An 11,807-nucleotide genomic window follows, 5' to 3' on the forward strand; every position below is an offset into this window, starting at 1 on the left:
GTAGTGGGAAAACCAAGTTTGGGTTTATGGAGGTGAACAGAATAGCACTGTAACAGTGGGGCATGACACGAGAGCAAATTTAATAGTAAAGTCTATAGCGTGTTTCATGATGTTGCCCTATCACCACCACTTGTACCTAATTAAAAGCCTATTTATATAATAACTAATTAAAAGTCTATTTATATAATAACTCTCTAACGATATACTATAGTAAATTGTACATTTAATAATGAGTTCACCTCTTTATCTCACTTTATCTCACAAACTGGTGAGCAACTCGTTTTTTCTTCTCTCTTCATTTATCTTTTTTCCACGTCACCTCATCAGTTCTCAATAACAAACGAATACGTTGGTTTGCAAGGTTTACTTCGAATGCTTAAACCGTACCTAATGGGTTCTCAATAGCGAACGGCTCATCTTTTGATGCGGAAGAAGAGAAGACGCAGGCGAAAGCGCGCTCCGCTCCAGCTCCACCTCCACGCTCTCGGCGGAGATCCCGATCCTGCTGCGTGCTGCCGACACCGTGGTCCGTGGAGCTGATTTATTAATGATCTGCTCGTACCTCACCAGTCACCACCTCACCTCACCTCCAGCTCCAACATTATCCTCCTGACGACGATCCGCAGGCGGCAGCTCTGCTCAGCAAACAAAAATCCATGGCGGGCGGTTACTGAAAAGGGCGAGCAGGGGAAAGTCTCATCACGCAGATGCATGCCGCGCGCGGCATCTCTTTTCCAGCGCGAAAAAGGCACGGCGTCGTCCGTCCTCTCGTCCTGACCCCCTCTGCTAGTCTGCTTCCGCTGGCTCACCAACTCCGCCCTCGCCCTCTTCACTCCCTACTAGTCCCTCTTCACGCGCGAGCAAGAGAGAACCGACCAGCCTGGGCTAGCAGCTAGCTACCACCACTCCGCTGCGCTTTTTGACGCCGCGCACCCTACCATCCCCTGCCCCGCACGCCGTCCCCTCCTGCGGTTCGCCAGGTCTCGGCAGGTGTCAGGTGTGGCGTCAATGGTGTGGGTCTGACCCTGACTGGCCCATCCATCCGTCGCCTACTACTAGCTAGCTCCGGGTGGAGTGGAGCTAGTCATGGCAGCCATCATCATCGTAGCCACACTTCTCGCTCGTCATCACGAGCTGCTGCTGAGAGCCTGAGATAGTTGCCGTTGCGGCGCAGCCGAGTCGGCTCCGTGTCCGTCCGTCCACTCGCAGCGCAGTGGCCGCCCTGCCTGCCCACAGCCCACGGGCTGTGCCTGCGGCGTCCACATATTTGCGTCGCGGCTGCGGCGGCGGCGGCCGCCTTGTCGTTTGCCCTGTCGCGGCTCTGCTCGATCGGCTGCGACGGTTAGTTTTACTCCCGGAGGTGTACTTCGCGGGCGCGGGGCTGCGGGAGCCGAGAGGAGGTGAGTAAAGTGTAAAGAATTGGAGGCGACCGTGGATTGGATGCTGTGCGTGCGCGCGGAGGACGCGCTCGTGGCCGCTGCCGCGGCGTCCGACAAGATGCACTCCGTGACCCTGTCAGTCTCCCACCCTCTCTGTCAAACTTGCAAGTGTGTTTCGTAGGGTAATGGGGTGTGCTCAAAATTGGGCTCTCCTTTCGTCTGCGCGTCTGCAGGGGCGGGTCGATCCAGAGGGCGGTGCGGAGGATGGCCGGCGGCGGCGGCGGCCGGAGGAGACCCGGCGCCTTGGCGGACCCGAGGACCGGCGACGCGTCGTCGGCGTCGGCTAGCTGCTCCGGGGTTGGCTCTCGCTTCCCTTACGATCAAAGCCTCTCTCTCTCTTTCCTGAGCCTTCGCCTGCGCTCGCGCTTCTGCCATCTCTCAGTACCCGCGCAATTTCTGTGCAACTGGGGTTCATCGTTCGAGGACTTTCTTTTGTTGTTGTCGTTGCGCTCAAAAACATTGGCAAGAATCCGCGATGTTATCTTGTGCATCCTGTCCTTCATCGGGCAGGGTAGCATCAGCTGCACTCCTCCAGACGAGCTGTCTCTGCTTCGCGTTCCGTGTTCGAGGGGGCCCAGATGAATCGTCACTTTCCCTTGTGCTAGTTCTTCACTGTACTAGTACTTGTGGAGTTGTCACTGTCCTGCCTCGGATGTATCGTCCGATGGATGGCTCGTTTCTTGCAATTGGTGCCCAAACTGTTTCAGGCGACCTGTGAAGTCTGATGGCGGTACTGGTCTGCTGTTTGTGTTTTTCTCCGTAGGATGATACCAGCATTGGTAGTGCCACTGCCAAGAGGGAAGGGGCACGAAGGTGCATCATGCAGCGGTACAGGTCCCAGCTCGAGCAGGAAGTGAGTGTGTTTTCCTTGGTTTCTTAGCTCTACAGTTGTTGAATTCTGTAGCATGATGTCTTCAGTTGAAAGAATTCAGCTTTGTTTGGAGTTGTGATGGGCCCTTTCCTTTTGAATGAAAACTACCTAATACTGGTGCGCGGTGAGCATAATTCAGTGTTCCATTGAAAATTGCTGATGAGAGGGGTGCTCTGATGAAACCCAGAATCTAAATTTTGTTCTCTGGATAAATGAAGTTCGTTAAAATTATGTGAGTAGGAGGATTTTTTTTTTTTGCAAACAGAACAAAACGCAAATATTGCCTATTGTGATTGTGTACTAATGGTCTATTTGGAAATGCAGTTTTGAAATACTGTAGTTTTGAGATACCATAGTTTATAATTGTCCATGACACAAATAATATGTTATTACTTTACCACAGTAAAACCACAGTATGCTCAGAACCGAGATCTGTTTGGTTCCATTGAAAAAACAAAATATATGCAGAGAAAAGAGAAGAAAATTGAGGTCCTTAGTGGAGTTTCCAAAACTCTAAAAATACTACGGTTTTAGGTAAACTATGGTATTTAAAACTGTGTTTTGTCTGTACAAACCAAACATCTTTTGAGTTCCAATACTATAGTATCATCAAATACCATAGTATTTTTTCAAAACTGCAAAAATACTACATTTTCAAACATGGCCTAAGTGTGTGTAATGCTCTGGTCTTGACATACTTGTACAGGTCAAGAAACTGCAAAGGCAACTGCAAGAAGAGATTGATTTACATCTGGCGTTGGCAGATGCCATTACATATAATGCGGCGCTGATACTTAAGTCGTCTATAAAGCTTCCAGATAAGGTGCACGCTTTAGATAGAGCAATAATGTATTCATATGTTTGTGACGCTCGTCATGGACCCAACAATCTTATGATATCCTGTCCCTTTTAAAGGCGCATGAGCTATTAATTAGCATATCCTCTTTGGAAATCGCTATCACAAAGCTTGAAGAGGATCTAAATCACCTGCATTACCAATTATACCATGCAAGGAATGAAAGGTTTCTTGCGGAAAATAAGCCAGGATACTTGCTACCTACAAGATCAGATTGTCAACCCTCCACAGCTTGCAATTGTACATGGGAAGAAGTAAGTTATCTTCAAAGTCTAATATCTCTTTAAAGTTACCCTTTTTAATGTGAAATTAGTGATTGTTTCTTTGTCAATTTTCTAAGCCTGAACAAATGTTAAGAGAATTGATATTCAGAGATTATCACTCAGTCCAAGAAGATTTTTCAACTGAACCTGAAGATCAACAGGATGATGAAAAATACGTTAAAGGTAGAGAACGTGTATCTCTAAATATGCTGCTAGAAAAGCACCAAGATATTTCTTCAACTGGGCTGTTTGTACACCGAGATGAAGAGGTCCTACTCTGGGCTGCATTCAAATTTCTCAGTTTCAAGTACACATCTTGGGACTTATAAAAATTACGTTTTCGGTTAACAAAACTCTAACTGTATCCCTGCAGATGCAAGAGGCATGCTCTATGGAAAAAGAAGGCGAAGAAGATCAGAAGATAGATATGTTACCATTTAACCTGCCCAATTTGAAGAAAGGCAACATGAGTGAAAATCTGTGGAATAATCCAAATCAGCTCTCTGAAGAGATGGTGCTCTCCATGAAAGATATATTCCTTAATTTATCTACATCTTCCAAGATGTCACCAGAGGAGCCTTTTTCTAATTCATCTTCATCAGCAGAGCATCTATCTGGTTCAACATTGACTACTTTGTCGGATTCATCTGTAATAGCCTCAGTGCAGCCCAGTCCTTCAATGTACCTGAACCACGATGATGGTAACTTTGACCCGTACAATGTTAATGGAAAGGAAGCACAGAGAGACATTGGCAGCTATAGTTCAGTAGCTGAAGTGTCTTGGATGTATATTGGCAATGAACAACTTGAATATGCATCTGGAGCTCTGAGAAAGTTCAGGTTTCGAGTTAAACACTTGCCTTCAGCTATTGATTACAATTAACATATTGCATGCTGAAAATTTTACAACTAAAAAGCACTACAGTTTACTTGTAAGCGGTAATAACTATTTCTCCCCTTTTCTTTTTGCAGGTTTCTTGTGGAGCAACTATCAAAGGTTGACACTTCTTGTATGAACTGTGATGAACGGTTAGCATTTTGGATTAACCTTTACAATGCATTAATCATGCATGTAAGTACGATCTATCACCTTTTTTTAAGAATGTCACTAAGTACTTGTTTAGAGATAGAACTTGATGCTTTCTTTCAATCATTGTTGTCAACATAATATGCACCCTGAACACCATGCGTGTTTACTGGAACTTTATTAGGCCTATTTGGCATACGGTGTCCCTGAAAACGACATTAAGCTTTTCGCGCTAATGCAAAAGGTATGGCTAAATGTCTTTTTGATTTATAATTCTGGCAGAAATTTCAATACACTGTAATTTTACGAACTAGAGATGATGTTGCAGGCCTGTTACACGATCTGTGGGCAGCCTGTCAGTGCAGCTGAAATAGAGTTTGTGATTCTGAAGGTGAAGACTCCAGTGCACCGGCCACAACTCGTATAACTCTTTTGTTCCTCATTTTTCAAGTTCCCCTATGCATCATACAAGTTAAAACTGCATCTTATTTTTTTCCTCTCTCCTTTTCAGTCCTTGATGCTGGCCCTTCACAAATTTAAAACATCAGAGAATCTCAAGAAATATTCAATCGATGGTACTGAGCCTCGTGTGCTCTTTGCACTCTGTTGTGGGATGTTCTCTTCGCCTGCGGTAAGTGATTGAGTAAAAAATGGAACTCTGTTACAGAAACTAAAGCTATGGCCTATAGGTAGATAATTCTTGGGGTGCTTTCATGTAGTTGCTGGAGATAGAAAAATTCTCAGCAGCTAGTACTACATGGTTTAGAATAACTGAGCGTGGATCTAAAGACCTTTTTTTCATAAAGTTTGTGAAACAATAAAATTTGTTTCCAGTGTGCACAGTAAAGCTGCCATAATACTTAAACCATGTTTTTTTATTAATATTTGGGAAATGATGACTTCCTACCACCCAGGTAAGGATTTTCTCTGCTGAAAATGTTCGAGCCGAGCTACAAGAATCAATGAGAGACTACATCCGAGCATCTGTTGGTGTCAATGACAAGGGGGAGCTTATGGTCCCCAAGTTACTGCAGAGCTATGCCAAGGGCATTGTGGAGGACTCTCTGCTTGCCGACTGGATCTGCCGTCATCTAACACTAGACCAACTCGCTGCAGTCCAAGATACATCGTCGTCACATACACAGCGCCTTCTTGGAGTGCGCAGTTTCAGCGTCATCCCATTCGATTCAAGATTCCGGTACCTGTTCTTGTTCGACAACAGTAGATGACAGAACTGCATTGCTCAATGTGCACAAAGCCAAGAGTGGGCGGGGGGGGGGGGGGGGGGGGGGGGGGGGTGTGGAATTAGCCATGCTGTACATTTTGTAATTTTTTTGGGGGGTGTGGGGGTCACTAGGATTCTTCTCTGTATATAAAATTCAGTTAACTTTTGTACGTCGAGCAAACCCAAAATATAACTGTAGATTCGCAGATGGTTCATATTGGCATATTGATTTTACAAGGCGAACTGGACGAAATGCAATCGAGAAAGCAAATCATTCATTTCTGAATAGGCTCGATGTCGATGAGGAGTCCCTGAGACGGGTACGGCAGCGGGAACCTGGAGAAGCTGCGGTCGCAGCCGGCGGCGAGCTTCCACCTGAAGCGCGTCACGATGTGGTGCACGGTCACCAGCGTCTCCACCCTGGCGAACTCGTTCCCGGGGCAGACGCGCGCGCCGCCACCGAACGGCACGAAGGCGAAGGGTGGCACCGCCGACGGGTTCTCGAACCGAGCTGGGTCGAACCTGCCGGGCTCCGGGAAGATGGCCGGGTCCCAGTGCGTCATGTTGGCCGCGTGGATCACCTGCCAGCCCTTGGGTATGAGGTAGCCTCCGTACTCGACGTCGTCCACCGTCTTCCTCGTCATGGTGAACACCGGAGGCACCATCCGCAGCGTCTCCATCGCCGCCAACCAGGTGTACCGCATCCTGCCGAGGTCCTCCCACGACAGAGCCTCCCCGGCCACCTTGCTCCGCGCAATCTCTTCTTGCTCTGATCGAATTCATTCCATCGTTCATGGATTAGAACAACCCATCAGCGTCAGCGTGTATGCTGGAGCTAGCTATGACGAAGCTAATTACCCTGGACAACTCTGTCGTAAGCTTCCTTGTCGGCGTCGAGCTGCCGGATGAGGAAGGTGAGGAGGGCGGCGGTGGTGTCGTGTGCGGCGACCATGAGAAACATGACGTTGTCGATGATCTCCTCGTCGGGCAGGCCCTCCGTGAGCATAAGGGTGACAACGTCGCTGGCCAGCGAGCTCTCCCCACGCTCCAGCTTGGCCCTCCTCTCCTGGATGACCCCGGCGACGGCGCGGCGCCCACGCTGGCTCGCGGCGAGGCACCGGCTGTATGCGGTGAAGGGCAGGTTGACCGGGACCGCCCAGATGCCCCTCACCAGCTCCTGGAACTCAGTCCAAAGATCCCGGCGGACGGCACCCGTCCCGAGGCCGAAGATGGCGGTGCACATGACGTCGAAGGTGAGTGACTTCATGGACGGCATCACGGCCACGGTGCCACGGCCGCGCCACTCCGCGTCGAGGTGGCGCCGGACCTCGCCGTCCATGCTGGCGACGTGCCTCTTGACGGCGTCCACTCTGAGGAACTGCATCATCATGGCCCTGACGCGGCGGTGCTCGTCGCCGACCACATCCCTGATCGTCCGGCGGCCGACCATCCGAGCGAAGGACTCGGGGGTCTTGGCGGTCACCGCGGCGCTGGCGAAGATGAACTTGTTGGCAGAGGTGCCAACGAGGAAGGCCGTCGGGCAGCCGAAGAGGCGCAACCGCGACACAGGCCCGTACATGGCTAACCACCGCCGGAGCCAGTCGTCGGCGGTGTTGGCGCGGAGGGCGCGGACCAGGCTGAGCGTCTGCCCGATGAAAGGCAGACCGAATGAGCCGGGAGGCAGGGGTGCCTTCGGATTCGTCTTGCCGCCGGCACTGGCATAGAGGAGGCGGAGCAGTACTGGGAGCGATGCTACAACCGCGAAGATGACGGCAACTGCAACTGCAACCGCCGATGTCGCCGGAGCAGCATCCATTGCTTCCGACCAACCCAAGAGCTTTCACTTTGCAGTAGCACTTCCTTGTTAGGTTCCTACTCCACATGAAAATATTACTGGAGTAGCGTACAATTCTTTTGAGGTGATGTAATGCCTTTTGGTTGAAAGGTGGATGCCATTGGAGTAGGGACAAGATGATTAGTCATTAGTCAGCATATGATGACAACATAATCATAAAAAAGAATACATGACGATGAAACAGCGCAGCGTTCCTTTTACTAGGTTGTTGCCTGTTGAAACCTAAACACAGATAAATACTTCTCGGTATTAAGGGACTAATTTTTAGTCTTTTTATTTTATTCTATTTATTCTCTAAATTGTTAAATATAAAAACTGAAATAGAGTGTTAGTTCTATGTTTAATAATTTAGAAACTAAAATAGAATAAATTAGAACTAAAAATTAGTCTCTAGAAATCAAATACACTCTAAAAATTATGTTGACGACTAATTAGATCATACATGAGCTAAAGTTAGTTCGTCAAGTCATTATGGATTAGATTAGATCATACATGAGCTAGAGTTAGATCGTCAAGTTATTACGGATGGGAGAACACGGCTAAATACACATTTAGTCCTTGTTCGGTTGTTACTACGCCACATGGATTGGATGTGATTTGAGAAAAAAAATATTTTAACTTGCTATGGATTTAAACTCATCCATTCTCCTCCAATCCACATGGATTGAGATAAAAACGAACAGACCTTACAAAACGTAGAACAAATATATTTATGAGGAAATCATCAAACCATAATCAATCACGCTTATGTGACCAAGAACTATGTTTTCGAGCAAACTAGTAAACATGGAAGAACCTATCAGGGCAAGGATATCATTGGGTTGTCCTAGGTCAGTCAACATGCCTAAAGCGTCATCGTTTATAGTATGTTCATCGAACACTGAACAACAATGTAGAGCTCAGCTCGTTAGAAGGGCAAAAGAGAGGCAGTAGATTTTTTTGTTCAATTGGGGACATTAGATACCTTAATTGGTCATGATCCTTGCAATATAGAGAGATGGTTATCTTATTCCAGTAGTAAACTACTCCAAAAATATGTTTTCCAATTTCCCATGTCAAAAATTGATTTTAAAATAAATCGGTTTGGAATTTAGGCAAACCCGCCCTGGCAAGCTTTCACGGGCCTCGATGTTGTGGCTAGGCCCACAACATGTTACCAAGCCAGACCCACTTTACTGCAACATGGCCAACCTTTTGTAACACCTAAAAATCCTAAATTTGAGATTAATAAAAGAAATCAAAGTAAAGTATTTCTAATGAATAATTATACTTTAGAATTCAACCTTTCTAAAATAAATAATAATGTTAAAAAAATAAAATAGAAACAGAAAATTCAGTTAGTGAGTTTCAAGAAATAGCCAAATAGGTAATAGAAAGAGTTTTGGTTTATTAGAATAGATTATCCTCTTTGAGGACTATACAAAATATTCTTTATGTATTAAAGTAAATCTTGATAGAGATTATATAATATATTTCCCTAAAACTAAAACAAATAGGTAAATATTGAATCATTGAATGAAACCTTAGTTGACTACAAATTTAAAATAATGATTTATTAATAGTGTATGTGTTGTGTATTTTTGAGCATTTGTTTAAATAAATAATTAATATATATAATAAAACTTTCATTTGCATGCTGGAGTTTTTATGATTGTGCATATTTCAATTTGAGCCTCAAACTCTGATTTGAATTTGAAATTTGCAAATTAAAATAGAAAGCGGAAAATAAAAAAAAGGAAAAGAAAGCCTACCCGCGCTTGGGCCGAGTTCTCCCTTCTCGGTCCATTTTCCCTACCGCACAGACGGTCTAGCTTCGTGGGAGCACGTCTAGCCGCCTGTGGCTGACGCGGGGGCCTCATGTGTTAGCCGGATACCCCTCCTCACGTGTTAAGTCGTTGCGCCTGGGGTCGACCTGTCAGAAGAGCCCCGCCGCTCGCGTGTGGTACCGCCTCAGCAAGACCGTCCCTATCCTCTCGCGCTAGCTCTCCTCCACGGAGCTGTTACGAACCAAAAATCCGGTCGAGTTTCTCGACGGGGTCCGTTATCCTCTCCACGCTGCCTATATTATATATATACCGACCCCCCGACGCCCTGGTGACTACTCGATCCATCAAGCCGGTGGGCGCATGACCAACTCAGAAGGCGCCAGCCACCATTACCACCGAGACCCCGCCGCCGGCAAACCGATGTTGCGTCGTCGCTGCACCTTTGGTGATGGGTCGTGTAGCTTCGTTGATTGGGTTTCCATAGAGATGCTCGTAACTTCTCTAGGCTCGGTTGGTGGTCGAAATGGTCTGGATTCCTCGCTGGCGTGGAACTCCACCACGGATCTGCACTCCACCGCTCAACGTTGCGTGATCGCCGGTAAGGCATGTCCCATTAAGTGCTGTTTGGTTTGGTCTTTTTGTCCCGGCCAGTATCAGCTTACAACGCGAATATATTGCGTTGCTTTGTGTTTGGTTGGTCCACTCCGTGATGAATCACTGCAGAATGAGTTCCCATATGTTTCGCTTCTGCCTTTATCCAATCCCTCACGAATTGCCTCCGCGGTTAATCCAACCAAACAAATGGCGCTAATGAATCAAACGCAGCAGCTAGCGCCGGCAACCATTGCCATTACCGTTACCACTCCATCAACCCAACCAAACAGCCCATAAGTTTTCAACGTTGCCCGCTCTGTTCTATACTTATTCGCAACCAAAATGAACCCGAGGAGGTCCAGAGCACTGCTCGCCAGCGAAGACCGTTGTGTGTGCTTGTCGCCATCGCTGCGGATGAGAGCGGTAGGGAGAAGAAGCACTATCGACCGTTAGATCCAAGACAACAACTGCAATTGAATCTGGTATACCCGTTCGTTCCGTCGAAGCAGAGCCGCTGATCGGTCGATGGGTGGTTCCGGCTAGATTCATGGCATGTTGTATCCTCGACCGTTGATCACGAATCCAACGGAGCACGCCGCATACCGTATCCGAATCGGGAAGAATAGGATGTAATCTAGACCATACCACTTATATCCCACGATACCCCTTTGCCGTTGTAAATTAGCTAAAGAGATCCTCAGTTTTATGGATTAGTTCTTTTCTTTCAAATTGGACCCTAAAATTTTATAAAACAGTGCCCACCGTTCAATATTTAGGATATGGATTTAATTATGGAAAAAGGATTTCTAACATTAAAAAACTCGAGAACTTAGAAAAAACTCGAGAACTTAAAAAACTCGAGAACTTAGAAAATTTTAACTTCGATTTTAGTGGTTCTCAAACCTTCGATCTCGTAGCGACACGTAGAATATTATTGTGTGGTCTGTTTTCATATTTGGTGTAATGTTATTTTTACCTATTACATGTATGTCTATATGTATTGCTGCACATAGAAGCGAGGTGACGAGGAACCCGAAGCCCAACTTTTGGGGAAGCATCTAGACAACAATGTTATTGCAAGTATAAGACAAGTTGTGTTCTTGATCACTTCCTTTACCCTAATAATGATCTTGATAATCACCGTGGCATGCTTAGGTTCAATTAATGGGCCCGAATAGGTTACCTAGTTTTGTTCACCCTACACCTTTGATATAAATGAATTATTGGGTAGTTTGGCTATTGCTCTACCTGGTTTTAGGATTAATGCTACTTATGAATTATGATCTTGCTCTATTATTGTCAATGGATTCTTTATTGTTCATGATAAGATCATTTTGTTAATTAGAACATGGAGCGACCATCCAAGAAAACAGTGCTACCATAAGGGTGGTATGGGACGCCCTTGGCTAAGTAATTAGAAAAGCTAGTGAGGTACTACCTTACCCAAAAGGGGCAAGGGGTGGTGTGAGGAGCACATGTCGAGGGTCATGGAGCTAGGGTCCACAAGTGTACTGCCCCCCTTTGCAGGTCTTCACTTTTCTGCCTCGCAGAGTTGCTCAATGAGAGTTGGTTGGTTTGTTCGCCTCACAGAATTGTTTAGCGACAGTTGGTCGGCCTTTGTCTGCCTCGCAGAATTGCTCAGCAGGAGTTGGTCAACCTTTTTTGCCTCACAGAGTTGGTCGATGTTACTCTAGTGTCTTCTTGCCCAAATGGGCCGCCACAAGTTATAGGTCTACTTTGGGTACCTCATTCCTAGGGACCTGTCACGAGTATTTTGTCCAATCCTAGGAAGGATGTTGGGACTTTAGATTTATAATCTTTAGGTTGAATTTGCTCGCAAAGGCAAGAGGTTAAACTATTAAAACTTAAAGAATGAAAATATGAACATGAGTTTGTTGGTACCAACTTGTA

At 46.3% G+C, this 11,807-nt stretch overlaps 2 protein-coding genes across 3 annotated transcripts; one reads left to right on the forward strand and one right to left on the reverse strand.

Moving 5' to 3' along the window:
* Positions 1 to 559: 559 nt before the first annotated feature.
* Positions 560 to 5,896, forward strand: LOC103626351 (uncharacterized). Of its 2 annotated transcripts, none has more exons than XM_008646755.3 (12): positions 560 to 1,514; positions 1,613 to 1,736; positions 2,203 to 2,292; positions 3,017 to 3,133; positions 3,226 to 3,420; positions 3,507 to 3,698; positions 3,803 to 4,269; positions 4,402 to 4,501; positions 4,641 to 4,700; positions 4,785 to 4,847; positions 4,968 to 5,087; positions 5,371 to 5,726. In XM_008646755.3, exons 1-12 carry the CDS (start codon positions 1,441 to 1,443, stop codon positions 5,683 to 5,685), a joined length of 1,917 nt encoding a protein of 638 aa, XP_008644977.1. In that variant the 5' UTR covers positions 560 to 1,440; the 3' UTR covers positions 5,686 to 5,726. The 2 variants fall into 2 exon arrangements, with proteins under 2 accessions (XP_008644977.1, XP_008644975.1); XM_008646753.4 differs by having other exon boundaries at positions 562 to 1,514; positions 4,785 to 4,877; positions 5,371 to 5,896.
* On the reverse strand, positions 5,826 to 7,670 carry LOC103626352 (cytochrome P450 716A1). Its single transcript, XM_008646758.4, has 2 exons — positions 6,540 to 7,670; positions 5,826 to 6,450 (listed from the first exon to the last, which is right to left on the reverse strand). The coding sequence occupies exons 1-2, from the start codon at positions 7,495 to 7,497 to the stop codon at positions 5,957 to 5,959; spliced, it is 1,452 nt and encodes a 483-aa protein (XP_008644980.1). The 5' UTR covers positions 7,498 to 7,670; the 3' UTR covers positions 5,826 to 5,956.
* Between the last annotated feature and the right edge of the window lie 4,137 nt (positions 7,671 to 11,807).

Source organism: Zea mays, chromosome 5 (assembly GCF_902167145.1).
Source record: "Zea mays cultivar B73 chromosome 5, Zm-B73-REFERENCE-NAM-5.0, whole genome shotgun sequence".
NCBI classification, from domain to species: domain Eukaryota; kingdom Viridiplantae; phylum Streptophyta; class Magnoliopsida; order Poales; family Poaceae; genus Zea; species Zea mays.